The 22,904-nt window shown below is 37.1% G+C and overlaps 1 protein-coding gene across 1 annotated transcript in view; it reads right to left on the bottom strand.

The window, feature by feature from the left end:
• Positions 1–9,189: 9,189 nt before the first annotated feature.
• The window catches only part of COL21A1 (collagen type XXI alpha 1 chain), a gene marked incomplete at its 3' end in the record, with an annotated part of 118,431 nt that continues 104,716 nt past the window's right edge, over positions 9,190–22,904 (bottom strand). Inside the window, exons 23-30 of the mRNA XM_082306935.1 lie at positions 18,898–18,933; positions 18,153–18,197; positions 16,064–16,096; positions 12,317–12,463; positions 12,183–12,237; positions 11,700–11,900; positions 10,124–10,201; positions 9,190–9,377 (exon numbers count right to left, since the gene is read on the bottom strand). Of these exons, the coding sequence (XP_082163061.1) occupies positions 9,190–9,377; positions 10,124–10,201; positions 11,700–11,900; positions 12,183–12,237; positions 12,317–12,463; positions 16,064–16,096; positions 18,153–18,197; positions 18,898–18,933 (783 nt within the window). The remainder of the gene's footprint in view (positions 9,378–10,123; positions 10,202–11,699; positions 11,901–12,182; positions 12,238–12,316; positions 12,464–16,063; positions 16,097–18,152; positions 18,198–18,897; positions 18,934–22,904) is intronic.

Genomic DNA, 22,904 nt, shown 5'->3' with positions numbered 1-22,904 from the left:
TCCCCCCCAGGAGTCAGCAGAACTTTCACAGCCATAACACAAGCTCCCTTATCAAGCATAGCTCCAAGTTACTTCTTGTCAGCTGATCACCAAATATACATTAAATATTGGCTTACTCCCTCTTCATGCAGTTTTTAATAAATGATGTTACAGTGGTCAGGGCTATGCTATCAACTTCTCAACCAGTAGAACTTATCATAATGATTCACTAGTGAGTTACTATCAAAGTATTCTAAGATTTCTCAAGCTTTTGCCAGTATGCACGTAATGCAAACACATCCTTAAGGCAATGATGTAATTGTGAGGAAATATGATATTAAACTACTTCTATGTCAAGCTTTATAAAATCTACCTTCTCATGGCAGACTCTGCCTGAGTTTACCCACAAAACAAATGAGTTTTCCTACTTATTATCTACTACACCTACCTATTAAAGGAGCACTGACAGTAATTTTTAATAGCTGTTTACTTTTGCCAATTGGTACTGTGTAGGTAACACCAGCAGCTGCCTACATATCATCTCAGAGGTATATATGCCTCTCGGTATATGGCAGGCACCTCCAATAAACACTAGTGCTCACACAAGGTTTGATTCATAATTTAGCAGCGATCTATTTACAGTGAATACTGTAAATGATTACTGAACTTTGTGTTTCTGTTAGTTTGAGTAAGAAGGAACTGCCCTTGAGAAAGCTGCTGGCTGCTGGATTCCTGGGTGTACCAGAAGCTCCGGTGCAGGGGCAAAAAAAAAGTATGGGGGATTTCATGAATGCCCGTTCAGCCCCTTCCTCGTGAAGGCAAACTAACCTAGCTCCCAAGCGCAGATGGCTTTGGATATTCAGTACAAGATTTATGTGACCACAACATGCAAAGCCAGGATTCTTTTTCCTTAGTTCTAGGTTTGGGGGTTTTTTCCTAAGAAGCATTGTAAAAGGACTTACTGTGTATACAAAAAAATCTCTTTAAACTTTCATAACACAAACACTGTTAAGTGCTAGCATTTGCTTGCCAATTTCCAGAGCAGGAGTTAGATAATATCAGGGTGGGACAGTTGTTATGGTCTCCTGAGTTCTCATCCAGGACTTTGGTCCTGGCTGCCAGAGATTCCTGGTGCTCAGCACTGACACATTCGTCTTGAGCTTTCACCTCTGGGACATGTCACTTCGTATCAAGGCAGGTGTTACACCCACAGCGTACTTTCTCATAATTTTTTTTTTGAGGAGGAAAAGGAGAAGCACAGTTCATTCAAAACATACTATATTAGAATGGAGGAATAAAGTGAATGACCTTTTCCTTCTTCTTCATTTGCTATCCAGGCTACTCTACTGCTTAAGCCAGTTTTTTCCTCGGGCTCTCTCTTGTCTATATTAAAGGTAGCATTCACTCCCACATCAAAAAGAGCTTCACATACCTTGAAGAATCATGCCCCAGTTAGAACAGAGCTTTTTTTTTTCCTTCATCTCTCAGGTAGCATTACATTTTTCAACAGTTCAAGAAAGTTATTACTTTGAAACACAGTTTCTAGGCATTATCACCTTTTTGCATGATATTTAATATGTGATTTCAATGTGTCACAGAGATACCATGATTTTTTTTCATGCTTTAAAAAAGAAAAAACTGAAAACAACAAATGGAACACTCTCTGGAATTTATGAGGTTCCAACATGAGAAAGATGATACTTTTTGCAGACAATATGGACATATGATGCTGTAACAGTTACACGGCTAAATCTTCTGATGAATTCTCACCTACCTTTTCCTTAAGTGTAAGAATACTATGTACTTTTATCAGTGACAAGAGGAAACTTGTCAAAAAGTGACAGAAAATCAATACAGAGCACTTAAATAGTTATTTAAGCCTATGGCAGACAACCAAGGAGCCTCCAATCCACCAATATACCTTCTGGAGAGCTAGCTGAGTGGCCAGACACCACTTCTGGAAAAACGTCTTCTAATGCTTGCATCTTTTGCCAAGAAAGGAAAGAATAACACAGAATAATACAATATACTGGAACATTACCAGAATATTTCTTTGTTACCAAAAAGCACTTTATGCAAATACAGTAAATACTGGGAGGGGGAAGATGCTTGTAAAGGAAAACTCAGTAATCACATAGTAATGATTTCCTCATTGTAAAAATGGACTTAGATTCTCCAGGATACGTAGATGATGTCCTCTATGAGAAAATCTTGCTTATCAACAAAAGAAAATAACCCACAAATATTTTTTTAATATTAATTCAAGTTTTAAACATTTCAACAGCATCGCAGAAGGCAATAGTTCTTAAAATGGTTTACAGTCTCTGCTGAATATGGATTAATGAGATGTATTTTGATTTATCATCTATGTTTTCCCCTTACAGGAAAATATTATAGTCTCTTTTCACAGGGGTTTGATTCAATCTGTGTGAACTATAACGACAGATCCTGACAGTGTTCACTGCCAGGCCAACCAGATGCACTGATAAGAAATTTCATTTTAATGCACCTTGAGTTTTCTGAGAAAGGAGATTCTCTAGTTCTGAAAGATGCACAGCTAATGATTCTCAGCTCGTCCTCTAAGAGGCCAACCAACCTTGAAATATACTGGCTACACCTAAAGCTGACAATGACACCTTAGCTCTGAAGCAGTAGCAGGACTGCGATAGTTCAGTTCTTAGAAGACAACTAGATTTTATTCTTTTATTTTTTCATTTTTAACTAGAAGACTATGATATCTTTCAGTTAAACAAATGAAGAACTGAGAACCATACATACACATATATATACACGCACACATATATATATTCACCAAATAAATCTACACATGTGGAAGCCATCTGTGACATCTGGTCTTTTACTAAATTATATATATGTATATACAGACACATCATATGTATTTACTCCAAACTTCCCTAAGAAGATCATGATTCTCAGAGGTGCAAACTGCTGAGCTCCATACGCCACTAAGCTTTCATTAAGAAATTCAGTTCCCACAGTAACATTTTGCAATTCTCCATCTTTATGCCCAGGTACATGCCTCAGTATCTAAGAGGCAATAGCAATCAGTGACCATAGTAAAGCAATAAATTTTAAATCCATTTTACACACAGAGAGATATTATGGGTTGAAGCTGTATTCAAAATTCAGTGTAGTGAATTGTAGTTCCTCTACTGACACCAACAGGCACTAGACTAACCAGGGAGTCTATTTTTTAATTCAAGGTCACACAGCAAGATGCTACTGAAAAAAAGTCCAGAAATTCTTTTTGCATCTTACCTTCTGCTTCAAAATTACCCCAAGATCCAATTTTAAAGACTATCACTGGAAAGGTAAGTAAATGTCAGTTAACAGAGTTTCTCATAACTGTTTCCAGACAATATCTGGTAGTTAGATGGTGACGTGTTTCACAGTGATTTTTTTTTATTCACAGCTTCTGATTGCAGATCAACACCCGCAAGAACCTCATATAGTTTGCATGAATAATAAATAAGAGTCTCTCTCCTGTGGATCATTAATCTGATAATACTCAAGTTTATACCATTTGTTTAATCTCTTACTTCAGAATTAGTTGAAGATCTGGGAAAAATATTCATATTCTCAGTTAAAGGATCCAATCAAGATATGATCTTGTACACACCTACATTTACTGTATCATCCCATTATATCAAATGAAGTCAGAAAATTAAATGATTTGTGAAGTCAGCTAATTCTGGGTTGATAAAATCTTATAAGGAGCAATAATCTAAACCACAGGTTCCTAGGCTATAACATGTGCTTTTCAATGGGATGCAAGACACTTGCTAATAGTTTCTGGCTATTTAATCATGTAGAACTAGGTTTTCAAAGTGTTTGTCTTCATTTAAATAAGCTACATTGCTATTAGCTCTCACAGAGGCACCTGCACAGGTTAGATGGTTAGCATTTCCTCTGGAAAATTCCAATTTGTCAAACACAAATCCTTTTTGTAGAAATGTGACAGGTTCACAGACTCAAATTCAGAGCAAAATACCAAAGATAAAGCAGTACTGAAGCTCAAAGCATCCGAACTGCTGTTACAGCAAATAGATTCAGCTTCAAATCTCCTTTGGCAGATCAAGGGTTTGAAGTTTGTTTTACATTCAGTGAAGCATCTAAATTATTTATTTTTCAAAGTCAGTCTTTCTTACTATCTTATTATACAAAGTGAAATAGCTGCAACATGAGATTTTGCTTCAAAGCTGTAACAAAGACATGCACTAGCTGAGCCTGTACTCTTTGAGCAGCGCTGTACAGAAATACTGATACTAGGCCACACTGAACTACCTTAGATACCAGAAAGAGTAGAGGAAAAGTCAAAATCTCTCTTCTATTTGCATAGACAAAGAAAAAATTAAGACAAATGTTCCTTAGCTGCCTCCCAAGATGATAACCAGAAGAACAACCACCTCGAGTGTATGTATACCAATGCACGCAGCCTGGGGAACAAACAGGAGGAACTGGAGCTCTGCACCCAGTCAGAAAGTTATGATATCACGGGAATAACTGAAACATGGTGGCACAACTCATATGGCTGGAGGATCGCAATGGATGGCTATAGGCTGTTTCATAAAGACAGGCAGGGAAGAAGAGGAGGAGGAGTCACGCTCTATGTTAAGGAGAACCTTGAATGTAGAGAAGTCAACTACGGCAATTGTGGAAGCCCTATCTAACGCCTCTAGGTCAAGATCAGAGGGATCATCTCCAAGGCGGATCTTACAGTAGGCATTTGCTACCGACCTCCAAACCAAGACGATAAGGCCAACGAAGTAGTATTTGGGTCACTTAAGCAAGCTCAGGTCAACAGAGCCTGGTTCTTATGGGTCACTTCAACTATCCAGACATTTGTTGGAAGAACAATACAGCAACTCACATGCCATCCATCAAGTTCCTGGAATGCACAGAGGACTGCTTCCTCATACAAATGTTAGATGTGCCAACCAGGAATGAGGGGCTGCTGGATTTGCTACTACAAACCAAGAAAACCTGCTTTGTTAGTGATAACAAACGTGCTATCACTAACCTGCTCGGTTAGCGATAGCCTTGGCTGCAGTGCTCACGTTATCCCAAATGCGGGGTTGTTCGCCCAGTGCGCAGACGCCAATCAACACACAGAGCCAAGGTATTTTATTCCCTTCACATTTGAGCAAAGATGGGTGCTAGGTGGCAGGTCCACAAATCTAGCACCCCTTTGTACAAAACTACAGCATATTTATCCTGCTACATGATTAGTGTAAACCCACCCAAATTTACACTTACTGGTTAGTGATTAACATTTCATACATTATTGGTTTACTGTATTTAAACTAGCCTTACTTGCTATGTAAATTAGCACGCATGCTCCTTTCAGGTGTGGGGGGGCAAGTCTTTTTGGTCCTGAATTGAGTCAGTGGCCGCGATCTCCCCTTGCTGCATTTACCTTTCACCCAGTTACTGCGGAGATTCTAACTGGACACAAGAGGAAAATTTTTTACAATGAGAACAATCAGCCAATGGAACAATCTCCCCAGGGAAGTGGTGGATTCCCCAGCATTGGGCACTTTTAATATTCAGCTGGACAGGGTGCTGGGCCATCTTGTCTAGACCGTGCTCTTGCCCAGAAAGGTTGGACCAGACGATCCTTGAGGTCCCTTCCAACCTGGTATTCTATGATTCTATGAAGATACAGGTTTCCAATTAAGGGAACAATAAAATGAATAAGAAAATAAGGTATATGAGAGGTATTCAAATGGAAATATTGGCATAGGTAAAAAGTGGATTGTTTTGAGAACTGTTTTTTTGATCGACAATACTGTTTTCTGTAGTGACCTACAACTAGAAGAACTAGAAGGGCAACAAAGTTGGTGAAGGGTCTAGAGAACAAGTCTTATGAGGAGCGGCTGAGGGAACTGGGGTTGTTTAGTTTGGAGAACAGGAGGCTTATCACTCTCTACAAGTACCTGAAAGGAGGTTGTAGCGACGTGGGGGTTGGTCTCTTCTGCCAAGTAACAAGAGATAGGATGAGAGGAAACGGCCTCAAGCTGCGCCAGGGGAAGTTTAGGTTGGATATTAGGAAAAACTCCTTCAGCAAAAGGGTGGTCAGGTACTGGACCAGGCTGCCCAGGGAAGTGGTTGAGTCCCCATCCCTGGAGGTATTTAAAAGATGGGTAGACGTGGTGCCGGAGGACATGGTTTAGTGGTGGACTTGGCAGTGCTAGGTTAACGGTTGGACTCAATGATCTTAAGGGTCTTTTCCAACCTTAACGATTCTATGATTCTATGATTCTATGACCTTGACACAAAAAGTAGGAGCATGCTAATGAAGACTGGATCAAAAGAAGGCAGCATCAGAGAACAAGAGGAATTAGTTTGGAATTAGAGCAGTAAAAAAGCTCCGAAATCCAGTGCTACATACTGCAAGCTTATACACTTAAGAACTAATAAGCATAGCTACTTTAAGTTGAGGTCCCCTCCAGCTTGAATTGCCCTGTCCTACAGGAGCTCATCAGCTACAAAAAACAGAAGAGGAAGTAGATCTGGGTAAGACTAGTTCATCAGAGAAGACCTACATGATTCTTATATAACTTACCTGAGAATTAAGAAAATGAGAAGCTGAAGAGAGCTACATGCTTTGAGTAAATATCAACATCACCAAGGTGCAACTGAGGTTCCTTACTTAGAATTATGGACATATTTCTAGAATGACTCATTCCCCCTCAAAAACTGAAGCAGAGAACTACAAGGACGAACAGGCAGTGGAGAGCCTTTCAAACAGGTGGAAAAGCAAAGGTTTGATTGCCTAACCTAGCAGATGAAAGGCTGTCAGGGAACACTGGTTTTCTAAAACATGCCAAAAGAAAAGGAGTAACTCAAGCCGAAGGCAATGTTAGCATAAGAATGAAGGTATATAAAATGGCCATTAATAGATACAGACTGGAAATTACATATAGATCCTCAGAGTCATTCAGAAACAACCCTCCAATAGGACTAATGGGGTGACAAAACCACCACTACTTTTAAAACTGAAGCTTGATATATGTGTGAATTTGATCAAATGAAATCATAACCTAAGCTACCAATCAGACTGGCTGATAAAGCAAGACTTTTTTTCCTGTCAAATGCACTACATTAAAATTTTTCTTCCTCTTGATAGAACTGAAATGGTTGGATATAGAAGGAAATGTTTTGCCTAAATGAATGCAAAAAAAAGTTAAATATTAAAAAATTTCCAACTTTTCCACTGTATTTCTGATGTGGAAGAATGTATGTGTGTTATTTTAAATTATAATGAAACCAAATACTGGGACTTTCTACAAGTAAGGAATTCTGGTTTTCTGTTTGTGTCCACTGCGGAGGTCCTTCTGACTTGATCTTTTTTTTTGTTTTGCTTCTTCCCAGGCTCACCAGTCACACCACCATACATCTTATTGGAAAAGGTGTCTTAAACGTGGATTTAAATTAGCATGCAGCGTGGACAGCTCGCAAAGGTTCTACAAACATGCTGGGATCCTGATTGCTTGCTGACCTAGTGACATGTTTCACTTCCAGCTCTCAAAAAATAAACAGTGTGAGACTGAATGCAACAAAATAAGAGGTTTCTAGATTCTTTCTTCCACAAATTCAATCAATGTTTGTTCACATGAGCAAAGTCCTACAGTGCGTACCGAGGAACACTTGTCTGGGGCGGAAACTTCATGCACAGCTTCATTTGCCAGGCCCACATCAGTATCTTTCAAGAATGATCTTGGAGGCTTTTCAACTAGGTTTTAGATGCTAATGATTGCATTCTGCTATAACCAAGGCTGTGGTTTGGCTAAGCTACTCACTGCAAGCACCCTTCCGCGGGCCGCAGCTCCGGGCGGGCAGCAGCCGCTGGGCACAGTGCGGCTGGCCACTCCGGCACTCCCTTTTCTGCGACACAGGACACAGGCGACTCTTGAAATCACTCATCAAACTACCACCAGTTCTTTACAAAATTTTATTTTACCTTGAATGTCAAGCATATTACCAATCTCTGATAGTAGGACAACAGAAAAACAACACATTAGAAAAAGCCACTTATAAAGCCTTAGTTAAGTTCAATACAAGACTCTGCCTTAATTTAAGAAACGGATTTTAAATTCTCATGGGAACTGTGCCTTTGCTCTTTATGTAAAAGCAAGCAATACACCTCATCAGCAAAGCATACAATGAAAATTACACATAGCTTGCTTAAAATGAAAAAGGAAACATCATAGCAAACATTGCAGCTAGTCAGCCAGCAGTTAGACCTTTCTCCTTGTAAACCTGCTTCTTCAATTTGGCAACTGCAGTCCTTGGGGAGAAACAGCAAAGGGTATATAACTTAATACTTAATTATGCAGAACTGTTACATTGGGGTTGTGCAAACATTTTTTAATTTTTATTTTTGTCAAATCGTAGCCACAAGCCAGCTATACCAGTTTTTTGTTCTTTTTTATTTTTAATGCTATTTTCATATAAATTGGATCAACCACACAGAACCTTTTGACCTTTTGTAGCTGAAAGTACCATCTGCAATAAAACCTTGGCCTTTCTTGAACCAGTAGGAGTTCTACCCTTGCATTTCACCTTGGTTTTAAGCAAAGAGTTGCATGGCAAAATAGGTGATATTACTTCCATAATAAGTCCAGATATTTCTCTTAATTTATAAAAATCTGATATATGCTTTTGCTCACAGGACACTTGGAGCTATGACATATGAAATGTACACAAGCCAATGAGATTCACACACATATGAAGTCAAAGCCAGCCACATTCTTTCAAAATCAAATACTGTCTATGTCGGCTGCATGTGAAAAATTTCACAGTAATTTATACCTGACCAATACCATTTAAGGCCTAATCCTGCTCCCAGTGGCATCTCCAGCAATTTTGCAAAGGACTTCAGTGGTAACAGGAGTATGATAGGACACTTAAATACTAAATACCAACTATTATAGTTAATTTTATTCCTTTAAAACTGATGATTCTTTAAAAACACTTGAGATTCAATCGATGCAAGTTATAAAAAAAATTATTGGAGCTTCTTTTCTAAAGGAACATATAACCTTTGGGATCATTACTTATAATGTTTATAATGTCAGAAGTACTTTTGTTCCTGCTTATGGGATTATTGCTGGTCACCTTCCTGAGACTTGAAAGACCATAAAAGACAAGCACCATACCTATTCCTCTAAATTATTGTATCACAAATTAATAATTTGGTCCCTTTCTAAATGGATCTCTCCCCACAATTACACTAAAACATAGTGATGGGTCACAAATTCCAGGGGGTCCAACCGGTCCTGGCATTCCCGGACTGCCACGATCTCCATCTTTACCGGGCTGCCCACGCTCTCCAGGACGTCCTTCCTTACTCATACCCGGGGGACCTTCAGGACCTTAACGACACACATGCAATAAACAAATACATTACAGAGGATTTTTATTAAAATGACAACAAGAGCAAGTATGGACCCACAAACCCCCTCCTCTTTGGTGAAGTAAGCAGATAAAGAAAACTTCATTTTCTGAAAAAGACACTTCTTGTCACAAACTGCTTACATGTTTATATAACCAACATGATACCTTATTAAGATTTTTTTTAAAAAGCATGTGGAAAACACTTCAAACAAAAATAGCTTTTAAAAGGACATATAAAAATCTACTTTAGTACACTGCTATACTTTATCATATAATCTGGAACCACCATGGCATGAATCAGAGGCCTTCGATTGCTATTCGTTTCTCTGGCTTTGGATCAGGCCCTAATATCTCTTCCAAATGCTCAAATTTGCATTTTGCGTGAATACACTGCTGTTAGGAAGAACATTTTCCTTCACTAAGCAATGCTTACAAGTCACATGATTATATCAGGGCTCAGTTTTCAGATAATGGCAGACTTCAAGATCCACCTATCAAGAAACAGCAGTCTCAGGTACCACTCTCTACAAGACCTGTCTTATATTAAATAATGTATTATATGACAATTCAAAAGGCATGCAAGAGACAGGCATTAGCCATAAAACATATATGGTAATTAAGATGTGTATCTAAGTTTTTCCAAATTACATCAACACTTTCTAAACCACATTTTTTTGGAAATCATTAGCATGCACTGAATCTGCACAGCTGAACCATCCCTCACCTGGAGGTCCTGGGGGGCCTTGGATCCCAGGAACCCCGATTCCTTGATTGCCTTTTGCGCCATTTTTCCCTGGCAGTCCTGTGAATTAGCAAACACATGCATATCTTTGTACACTAAGAATATTTTCATCCAATGACTTAGGAAGTCACCATTTGATACTTATTGAATAAAAAAATATAATAGTTCAAAAGCAAATAATGGGATGTAAAATAAGCATTTCCTTGTAACCTGCACAGTGTAACTAGGTTCTAAATTATCCTCATTTCTACTGAATTAAGAGCGGACATAGCACCTGTTAAGCAGACAGCCACTATGAGCTGAGGGAACAGATGATTTGCAATTAAGAAATTTGCTGTCATTGCCTTTCCATAGGCAAAGTTTTTAAGAAGTTGTATGATGCAAGTGTAAGGTATTCACCAAAGTCCCTTTGGAATACAGAATATATAGACAATCTTCCACAACATATGGCAGAATTATATCTCCACCAAAGAAATACTGAGAGGGGCAAAATATGTACTGTCTTACACTAGTGCAACCCAATAAATTCAGTTTCTTCATAGAAACAGATATCTATTTTTCCAACTCTTATGGAATAGCCAGAACTGCTAGTGTCAGCTCCAGAGTGAAACTGCACATTCTCCTATTGGAGATGAAATTATAAAAGCACTACAGACAAATCATCATTACATCCAAAATGAACTTGATGTGCTAGGTCACAGTTAATAAGTCACAAAGGAAGTAAATATTTACCAACCATCTGTCTGCCTAGCCTTGACACATTATTCGTTAGCTGTATTTCATACAGCTTTCCTGATTATTTTGATGGTATAGGAAACACAGTTGCTGCTGGGACCAGTTACCAAATTATGGACTTCACCCAGTCTCTTGGTCCAGTTCCAGACTATATATGCCCACTTAACTTAAAGTCTGCAAATACATCACAGAAATCAGTTGGAACGCTCAAACAGATGAGTTACCTGAAAGCATAAACCTTAGCTTGCCTAAAAAGAAACCAGAATGTTTAAGAAAAGCATAAAGAAAGGAGTAAAAAAACTTATGAGATAAAAAGAAAAAAGGAGAAAACCCCAGGAAATCAGGGGGAGTATAAAGGTTGTCACACGCCAAAATCAGCCTACAGGGTAGCAGATGGTAAATAGCCAGTGAATAAATACTGTTCTTTAAAACAGCAGAAGTAAGGAAGTTTGGAAGAAAAGAAACCAGAAAACATGGAAATTCATTGACATCCATGTCTAAGCATATTCGATCTAAAAAAAATAATCTAAATGCAGTTAAAAACATTTACATGAGACTTAGAGCTCTCTAAAAAGATCAAAACAAAGTCTGACTACAGTAGAACTGAACACTAGCTATCTTGTTGCATTCTTGTATTTTCTCTTCTTCTGACATGGGTTCTTCATAAGTGGTGCAACATTCACATTGCACCATGTCCTCAGTTACGCTTCATGATACAAACCCAGCTATTTCCTTACTCCACCCGGCACTAATCCCATTCAGAACTGGAAGCAGAAAACGAAGTCATAAAGGCCATTAGCATTGTGACACATGCACGCAGTACCTCTTGTCCCACGAGCCCCAGGGCGACCTGGGATGCCTGTCAGCCCTGGAACACCATCGTTTCCTGGTAAACCGGGAAACCCTCTTGGGCCTTCTGGGCCTCTTGGACCTGGTGGTCCTGGAAGTCCCGGAGAAGCACTTTGGGATTGACAGTGGTTACAGTTTTGTAGCCTTCCACTCTGGAGGATGGCAGGCAACTGGGCTGGAAGAATTCAAACAAAAAATTGCTTAGAGTGTTGTAACAATAAAATGTAAAAATATCGCCCCCTAGCCACTAATACAAAAATAGTTTCCTCTCTTTAGAGAATATGATACCTTTAGAAAAAAAGATGGTAAAGTATAGAACCTGTGCTGTGGAAATATATTTAGGAAAACAAAATCAGCAATATCGATCTTGCTTTCAAGAAAGCTTCTTTATCATTATCAGGAAACTTCTTTAGCACTTTAAACAAGGAAAGAACAGTAAAGAGGCTTTCAAACTTACTTCTCAGTACATCTGAACACACCTGCCGAATAAATTCTTCTGAAAATTCTCGTGCCTGAATTGAACAGAGAACGGTTAAAAGAGAGCATGCATTTGTTTGGGGTTTTTAAGGTACCTTAAGGTCCTATACATACAGGTTTTCCATCTGATCCAGGTGGTCCCGGGGGTCCTCTATCTCCTGGCTGACCTCTGAGACCAGGAGGTCCAACCAAACCCTGGATACCGGATTCTCCTTTTTGCCCATTGATGCCTCGAATGCCTGGATCTCCTTTCTCACCTTTCTGGAATGAAAGCCAACAAAAAGACAATTGTATCTCCACAGACCATTTGGAAGCTAGGTAGCACCAAGCAAATATATTTTGAGAAAATCTTCTTTGGTGATCTTCATAAAAGGAATGTAAGTTGTTACTGAAAACTAACTTGATACTGATAAGACCTATTTCACTAAAACGTAGTGAAGTTTTCAGATTCTTTAGTAACTGTTTCAGATACAATTATGTACCAAATATAACTAGAAATAAATTACCATTGTATTTTTTTTTTAACTTTAAGGACCCATTCTACTTACTAATTAATATAAACCAAAATAGCCTTCCTTATCAACATATGGAAGGAAAGGCTTCATTCACTTTTTCATGATAAGTAGATAATTTGTTACAGTACATTAAAATCCTTAGAAGGCTGGAAAAATTACAAGTGAAATTCTGGCATCACTGAAGTTCTTGGCAAACATACTATAATAATCAAGACTTCTACCCTATGTCTGTAGTGTATAAGACAGAAGAAAAAAATAGTTTGATTTCAGTTAGGGTTTTTTTGTTGTTTTTTTCTGACTTCATTTATTCCCCATATGATTGATAAAAACTGTAGTCCTTTTGCTTCACTGGAAAAGGTTAAAATAATACTGGAAAATACTTTGATATCTCTTCATCAAAGCAATGGTTCTCCTATGTATGGAATTACCTACTGCAATAGTTCATGTGGAACTCCTTCCCTACGCTGGAGCCAACAAAACATCAGTACAATGTAATTTGGTACGTACCCAAGATTAAAGTTAGTATACTATGCTCCCTGATGAATTTTTTTCCTTCCAGTTTTGCACAGCTTCTGCATAATGTTATCAGTTGCTTCGAAATTTTCATTCGTTCTTTCCAACTATTTTAGATGGAATTATGGAAACAAGGCAGCAGGATTGCTATATATGACAAAACTCACTGGAGCAAATAATGCGAGTTTAAGAAGCACTCAGGCATACAGTCTTCATAGACTGACACTGAATTTTAAATTATGGCATTTATATTACTTTGTATCATTCTACATAGTAATCATCAAAATTCTTTACATCAGAAAAATTCAAAGCTTTCTGGCTTGGACTGAATTAGTAACAATGCCCAGAGTTCTCCACATGAATTATTACAGGGTAGCAAGCTTCAGTTCAGTATAGGATTACTCAGTTTTATGCAGAGAGCTAGCCACTAAAATAAGGCAGGTAGTTTTTCCTCTAAAAAAAAAAAAGAGAAATGAGACAAAATGTGACAGATGTCAGTCAAGATCCTAAGAGTACTACTGAAAAGATGGTCCACCAGTAAGATGCCATGCATGAACTGAACAGCAGTCCATAAACTCTTCCCACTACAAAAGTTATACACTAATTCAGAACTGACTTTTTCCAAGGTTGTAACTGTATTTTATTTTCTTGATACTGTCAACTTGAATGTTGTAGTCATAAAGAATTGATACTCTTAGTTACACCATGTAGATTTGTACTTATTCATTTCTGTTGCATAATTACAAATGGTTTTTTCATTTAACAGGGTCAGCAAGGCTCAGAGATAAACATATGGAGCATATGTAGCTGCCTGTGGCTATACTAGAAGGTATAACTGCTGGGATCTGAAAATCATGCTGTTCTTGTAGCTAGAAGTTGTTCTAATTTTAATTACTTTTACAGCTATGGACTATGTTTATATAAAAGACATCTGATTGTAAGTTGATTTATTTGGACTAAATGTTAAAGGGGCTAGAAAGCATTAAGAACCAGTGAAATATTGGGAAAATGGCATCTATTGTAGAAAAACATTACAGGCAAGAAGCCAGTATAAAAATACCAGGACAAAACATTGGAAGCATCAGCACAACTGCCTGCAGAACTTGCCAAAAAGCAAATGAAACTGCTGAGGGAACATTTTCTGCAGTATATCTTGGTCTTGTAATGCTCAGCCACATCCCATGTGTGGCCTTGTTTGTTAACACTTGTTACTGGCAAAGAAAATAAAAAAAGGAAAAGAGCTCAATAAGTGCTGAGAATTACAGACTGAAGAAACTTTTTATTGAGGAGTCAGTGTCTAACAAAAGACAACGTATTTTACAAAAATAGAAAATAAACTAATTTTATAGGTCTCACAAGCAAACAGAATGACATTGTTATATCTTAGCATATAGCAAGAGCATTATTAAAAGGATTTTTCAGAAAAAAATTATTATTACCATGATTTATAATATTTAAAGAGGCTAGTTCAATAGTATACAAGGAATCTTTTACCAATTTTGGCAATAATTTAGCAAATTGCGTATAAGCAAAACTGTAATTTTAAGTATTTCACAGAACCACAGCAGCATATAGGGCAATTTATATATTTAAATGCATAAAACTATTTTATGATCAGAATTGAGCTTCCAAAGAATATGTCTAGTTATTGATATGCAACAATGCTTTAATGAAAAAAGGTTGAACAAAGAAATCTCTAAATAAAGTTGAGGGAGAATTATATTAATGGGACAGTAAGTACCCTGATTTCACTAAATATTGGAATAAATAAAAAATAACTAACAAATTTAATCTTTTAAATGCTAATTTTTAAACAACAATCAACACGAAGATTAAAAGGTCTGGCCATAAATGTATCTACATTAGCCAAACACAAGGGGGGAAAAAAAAGGGGCTTCTAAAAATATCCTGCAGAGCAACAAATGCAGTTTCTGACAGACCAAGAGCAGTCCGAGCAGGGTTCCCCTTATGCCCCTCAAGTTTCAGGCTGAGTTGAATTACTCCTGTAAAAACTTAGTAGTAGAGAGACAGAGTTCTGCCCTGCATTTTCTGAGTCAGTCTCAAAGATAGAATCCTCTAAAAAAAAAAACCAAACAACTTTGTAAAGGCTTCGCTATATTTCTTTTCATTGGCTTTGAAATAAAGGCACACAAAGAAATCTCACTGGTGAAGGTTAAAACACACAAGATAAATAGTTCAGCTGTGGAAGTCCTTACGGCAGACTTTTATGGAAGCTGAAAGTACAGTATACCAGCACAGTTCAAAAGGAATTAGGCAAAATCAAGATTGACATGAAATGCAATGGCCTTGATCTCTAGCTTAAATCCCCCTGATTTGTTGACTGCCCAAAAGAGTGAAGGTATACAAGAAGAAGGATCTCTGTGTATCCTGTGCCTTGCTTTTGTATCCTGCCCTGCTACTACTGGCTGCTGCTGAACAATGTGGATAATTTTTATCAAGTATGCTGTATTCTTTTATGAACTATATTTTTATTTTTGAATGAACTCAGAATCTCTAGATTTTTTTTCCTTAATTATTTGCTTTCTTCAACCAGCTCCTTCTCATTTTGTTTGTTTGTTTAATTCTCTTAAAGTATATATTTGACTTTATTTTTTTTAATCTTTCATTTAATGAAATATATATTTCACTATGTCTTCTTTTATCTAAAACTTCTTTCTCTTCTCTGATATTTCTCAATTCATTTCTCTTCTGTTGCTTATAGAGATGCAAGTATGCAAATAAGACCGTAAACAGACATTTTACAGATCACATAATTTGCAGAAACAAATGGAATAATTTTGTAATACTATATTTGTCATTACAAAATACTTACCTCTCCTCGTTCTCCACTCAATCCTTCTACTCCCTTTAGGAATTAATATGGAAAAAAAAAAAAAAAAGGCAAGTTGAGCCAAATTACTTGGAATAAAAAAATAGTATTTTTGTCCTTTGTTTTCAAAAATTAATTACAAATGTCAATTTTTAAAGATTCTATGATTGCTATTTGTACAAAAAAAACAAACTGAATTTAAGGATGAAAAATGTATATCATGGTGAATTAACACTTTAGTAATACCTTTAATATTATATACCAAAAGGGTAAATTGGGAATATATCATATGTACTATAAACGATATATTTTATTAGTGTACAAGAAGTGCATATAGACAAAACCTTATTCACTCTACAAAGGAAATAATAAAATTTTGTGTTCTAGCAAAAGGAAACTCCTGATTTGTTTAATACAGTCTTACTAGACAGAAATCAAGTTCAGAGCCTTTGAAATACAAACTCAGTTTGTAAGCCAGATTTTGTATGTTGGCAAATGGTTTTGGTGTAATTTCTGCCAAACGGTTCAATGGTGTTATCAATCATTAAGTTCCATGGCAAGATGGCAGTTCAGCGCAGGCTTTTTCACTTTTCTGACATACTTTTATAGACAAGGCAATCTGTATTGTATCTTTGAGAAGTCCTGGAGGCTTGAGAAACCTTGGAAGGACTTAGCGCTGTCTACCAGAAGTATGTGAATGATTGATTTTTTGGTTGCTGACCAATATAGATAAGCCTGGGAAACAATTTTAGACCAAGCCTGTATTATTTTTTCAGCTTTCTCAAAAAAAAAAAAGCAAGCAATAGCAATTCAGTTGCGTCATTCTATCTGAAAAAAATTCTTTTCTTTCACTATCACTTTGTTTTACCTTATTATTTAAATAATAAATACATGAAAAAATTGTCCATTATTTGCAAAAGGAAAAAACAGAAAGTTTAATTTGTAAAATGTTAGAGTAGGACATTACATTTGGTTAAAACCAATTCAAAAATATCTGCTCAGCTTTACTACCGGACTCCTGTCGACCTACATACCCCTGAGAGTGATAAAACTAGCCTAACATACAATCTAGATTGCCTGCCCATGCTCCACTGGAATCAGCTCCTTCTGGCTAGACAGGCAGCTGTATCGATGTCGTAATTCTGAAAAAAGCAACTGTGACTTCCTTCCAAGTCTAGTTTTAGATATGTACCTCTAACAAATACTTCTCTGTTTAGACACAACACGGATTACGTAGTTAACAAGTATTTATAAATACTAACAGTTATTTTCTGTGGTATAACAAGATAGCCAACTATGACACAATCAGAACACACTGGCCCAGAGTTAAAGAGAAACAACTGGATCTCACTGATTTGCAGCTGAAACAGGAAACATCTGTAATTTATGAGCACAGAAGATGTCAATAATGACTCCCAGTATAGGCTAGGAGGTAAAGAACTATATGAAAGTGTAGCATGGTACATACAAAATCTTAATATCTCAAGCATCACTCGTATAACCTTTACACAAAAGCCACTTTGTGCTGTTATCTGCATTTATAACTGTTCAATAAAAATTTTTCATAATTAAGGATTTAATAAAATAATCCAGAAAAATGTACTTCCGGTCTGTTTCTCAAGATATAATATCGCAGAACCACAGAAATGTGTAGGTTGGAAGGGACCACCTTTCAACTTCCTTTTCAGAACAGATCCAGCTAGAGCAGGCTGCTCAGCACCCTGTCCAGACAGGTTTTGCCACAATCTCTGTGAGCAGCCTCCTCCAGTGTTTGACCACCCTCAAAGCAAAATGCTTTTCCCGTATATCAAGTTGGGATTTCCTGCGTTGCAGCTCATGTCCGTTTCCTCTCGCCCTTCCACTGCGCACAGCCAAGAAAAGTGTGGCTCCATCTGCTCTATATGTGTTGTATTTGTTATTTTTAAAATACTAAGGTTGTTTAAGAGATAATTTATATAGTATACTACGTAATCATACCACACATAAATATATTTCACCTGATGCAAAGAACTACCCAAGTTGATGGAAGTAATCTTAAGAAACAAATATGGATCTCGGCTCTCTTGAACTAGGATCACTATTTTAACAGTACCTGTAAGCCTGGATTTCCTTGTCTTCCTTTTTCTCCTTTCAGTCCCTTCAGAAAAGAAGCACATTTTCTTAAAATATACATTTATCTGGGAGACATAATTAAACTATCAAAAATAACACAAAGAGGTAAACCCTAAAATCTCATCCTAAACAAGGCCCAATCAATCTGAAAAGTTACTCTTCAAGAGTTATGAGCAGACACTGTGCAGAAGGATACAATTTCTACTCCAATCACAGAGGAGACAAGTTAGGATCTGAGTAGTGACATGATACTCTTCTTTTTCTTGTAGGTATTTCCATGACTTTTCGATAGCAAGTAGGAAAATCCCACTGGTTATAATACAGCAGGTGGGCAGAGGCCAGGTGGTGTTACTTTGACTATGAGCATTTATGTGATCCCACAGTGCCTGGGGCAGGCAGGGACAGAACCCATGCCGGGACAGTGCTGGGTCATGGCCCAGACCCTGGGGCAGCAGCACGACCCACATCCCCAAGCCCGCACCACTGCTAGGACCACACAGCTCTGCACCAAACGTCAATAGCCTGCTCAGCCCCAGAAACGCAGCTGGAAATTCATACTGGGCATACTGAGAAGTTTTCCTTGAAGAAGAGCTAGGGCTCAGTGCTGCTATTCTTCAAGCAAACCTTCTGTGGAGCTTAATCTTAAAAAAAGCTCCTGAATTAACACCTAAGCCTTGCATTAATAGTGTTGCCAGATGATTTCATTAGAAACAAAGTTGTTATACCTGGATACCACTTTCACCTTGGTTTCCTTTGTCCCCCTGTAAAATATGAGAAGAAAAATCTCCACTATAACATGATTCATCTCAAAGACATGTAGTCTGTTTTAATTTAACACAGTAAATACAAGAGAAGCATTTAATAGCTTTTATTTATACTGAATGAAAACCAATCTCTTCATCCCCATGTACACAAACACTAAGAAAAGTACAGAAAATTATATTAAGAAGGGAATCTGTCATAGAAAGAACTATAAAAAAGAAAAGTGGCTACTCGTACACCAAGTTAAAATTAAAAAATACAACATAATGAGGTGGCAAATTCAGCAGGATTTTATCCACTCAGTGTATGGGAGTGGAGAGGATCTAGGCAAGGAAGGGGGGCAGTATTTCTGATGGGTTTAATTTCATTTGAATGCTAACCACTAAGTATGCTTGCCTTCACCCACAGAGAATAGAGTATAAATAAACTCTGTAACACTTACTATAAACTCATTGAATACAGAAGTTATACATGAGACACCAAAGAAAAAAATATTTTTTTTAATCAGAAAAAAAATTATGTTTAAATTTAATCAAAACTGTGTAAGGACTAAGTTCCACTTCCACCCAGTCCTTTCGACTTTCATTGAAATGTTTATAGTAAATAAACATTAGTGGGGTGACTGGCAATCAGATGGTGAAAATGGTACTTAAAAGGCAGGTATGTAGGTTTATCGAGTTGTCTGAACACCATCTAATTGAGATGGAGAGAAACAGGCAGCTCTTGAAAACTATTCATGCCAATTAATGACAGAGGTATAAAATATGTACTCCCAGAACGTGCCTCTCTCTCCTCCTTGACTGAAAAAGAAACTTAAAGTTATGGGAGATGGCTCCTGCCCTAACTCTGACCTCTTAAATCAGTGTGACTCTGTTTAAATGGACATGAATCAAAATGCTGGGCCAAGAATATAGCAATTTATGAAACAAAAAAGATCTGGGGGTCCAAAACTGCATTTAATAAAGAAAATAATGAGAATGAAGGTTTTTTGATCTGTTTTGCCAGTTTTCTTGGAAGAGCCAAACATGTGTGTGTTTGGTTGTTTTTTGAAAGAGAGAATGTTTAGTTAAATGCTAAACAGTAGTAAAGAGGAGATTTTGGCCATGGCAAATATTTTCCTGACTGAAAATCCCAGAACATAAGAGGGTACTGATACCAGCTATATTTGGTTGTATTGTACTTGAATGTAAAATATTTGGTTTGGTTTCAAGTTTTAAAATAAGCTATAGCTGAAAGGCTTCACTTTCACTGTCAGATGCCCAAACTGCACTTTTTTTCCTGAATAATTCAAGAGTTTTTCATACTTATGACTTGTAACTCCAGTTAACCAGCAATATATATTCTGACTTGCATCTTTTCTATAAAATGGATAATGACTTTTGCAAAACCTTATTCAGTTTAAAATTTAGAGAGGTTCCATAAATTTTAACAAAATCTCCCTTCTTAAAATCAGTATTACTGTCTTGGCACATGTACCTTACCTGACCCTTAGATATTGAAACTGAATATATGGTGATAATGAAACTAATTGAACTATTGTTATGACTCTGACTCAACTCAAGTCACACTTCCATGGGCTTCAGTACATTTTGAAAGACTTAAGCCAGGAAATCTTTGTCCTTATGCACTCTGGAAATCACTGTTTTGAAACTGGTCAGAAGACTAATTTTTCTGTATCTTGTCTTGGAAAATTGAACTCGGGTTCCATTATCTCATTTATCTGAGATCATCTAAATTTGGATCATTCTCTAGCCTCCACTGACCAGGGACTTGCTTCAGTTTTCTAAATATAGGCATTTAAGATGCTCTAGACAACACAAGGCATCCCCATATGTGTCTACTGACATTGGAAATACTCTAGCATGCCTAAGACATCCATACATGGCTGGCATATATGACACTGGACATACAGGAAACCTGTGCCCTTCTGGAGCAGAAGCTGAAGTCTAGTGGGATAACTCTGCATGGGATTTTCACAAAACTTTAAATACAACACCACCCTTCTAACTTACTGCTTCTTTACCCTTCAACCTTTCTTTCCATAGTGAAGTACCTGATTCAACTCTATTTCTGTAATGCCTTTTTATGAAGGGCTTCATCCTTCAAAAGGTGGTCCTCTACATTGCTGGTAATAATACACAGATGCATTATCATTTTTTACTAACTGTTTATTTCTATCTGACACCTTACCTGAGCTTCCTTTGATTTTTTGTTTATTCTGAAATCTGTAATTTGAATATGTAATGGAGAAATCTTTGCCCTAGTTGAGACTCCAGTATTTCCCAGGAAACATTGCTAGATTTCTAACACAAGTGTCAGATACATTACCTAAACACACTTAATATATTTTTATACCTTTTTTTCTATATATTCAAATTGGAAGTTATTATTAAATCAGTTCAAATATAATTTATAATTTGATTTAACTTATTAATTTAATTGTATTCATTTAATTAATTTAAAATTATACTAAATTTTTAACTTTAAAATTTACATTTAAATATTAAATTTGAGCTGATATAGCAAATATAGCAACATTTTTAGTCTCGACAACTTGTTGCTTGAATGAATATCTAGTTTGAATAGTTGCAGGTAAAGCTTGTTAGTTATAGTAAACTATATCCTAAGGAAACAAGTCTATCTGTTCCATGACATCAGATCACTTATATTGCTCCAAAGAAACAGTATAACATTAAAATAAGTTTTATACTTGTATATGCCAATTAAGAAACTCACTGTAAAAAAAAAAATTCTTTGTCATGTTTTCCCACAAAAATACAATACAATAAAATAATGAAAGTAATAGCAGTACTCATTATCTTGCAAAGTAATGAAATATTTAATTTTCAGGATGCACATATTATTGCTTTATAAGTGTCCAGAATAAAGCAATCTTAATTAAAATTTAGACTAAAAATGTAATGGATACAAGTCAGAGCTTCAGTTACAATTAGAATTAATTGATTTATAGCAATGGAACTGATTTGACTTCAACCACTTTTGAACCATGAGAGCTGACAGGTGTGCAACCCTGAAATTCTCCTCAAATCATGTTACCGAAGACTACAGTGAATATTTTTTCTCCAGTTGTTTCCAATAAACATGTAGTGTTTCCTTCACATAAATTTGCCTAATAGCATGTGTAAAGTATAAATTCTTGGTTCTTCTCTGTTTCTTGGTTAAGTTACTGTCCTGGTTTCAGCTGGGATAGAGTTAATTTTCTTCTTAGTAGCTGGTAGAGTGCTGTGTTTTGGATTTAGGATGAGAATAATGTTGATAAGACACTGATGTTTTGGTTCTTGCTGAGTTTACACTAGTCAAGGACTTTTTAGCTTCTTGTGCTCTGCCAGGTGCATAAGAAGCTGGGAGGGAGCATAGCTAGGACAGCTGACCCAGACTGGCCAAAGGGCTATTCCATACCATATGACATCATGCTCAGTATATAAACTGGGGGAAGAAGAAGGAAGGGGGGGACGTTCGGAGTGATGGCGTTTGTCTTCCCAAGTAACCGTTACGCGTGATGGAGCCCTGCTTTCCTGGGGATGGCTGAACACCTGCCTGCCGCTGGGAAGTAGTGAATGAATTCCTTGCTTTGCTTTGCTTGTGCGCGCAGCTTTTGCTTTACCTATTAAACTGTCTTTATCTCAACCCATAGGTTTTCTCACTTTTACTCTTCCGATTCTCTCCCCCATCCCACCGGGGGGGAGTGAGCGAGCGGCTGTGTGGTGCTTAGTTGCTGGCTGGGGTTAAACCACGACAGTTACATAGAAGAAAGGTGCTGTCCCAAAAAAACATCATCTAGAAAACACAACTCTGTTAAGTTCTTTGTAGTTACCCACAGGGCACGAAGAGTAATGATTTTCAATTACTTCTAATTTTCAGGTTCTTAAATCCCATTCTATAGACAAAGCATAGCTGATTTAGCCTCAAGAGACTCAGTTCACACTCCAGCGAGTTCTGTGAGTTATAG

Source organism: Platalea leucorodia (genome assembly GCF_965183815.1).
Source record: "Platalea leucorodia genome assembly, chromosome: 3".
In the NCBI taxonomy this organism is placed as follows: Eukaryota; Metazoa; Chordata; class Aves; order Pelecaniformes; family Threskiornithidae; genus Platalea; species Platalea leucorodia.
Note: the sequence above shows the minus strand (reverse complement) of the source record. Positions and strands in the feature narration are given on the sequence as shown.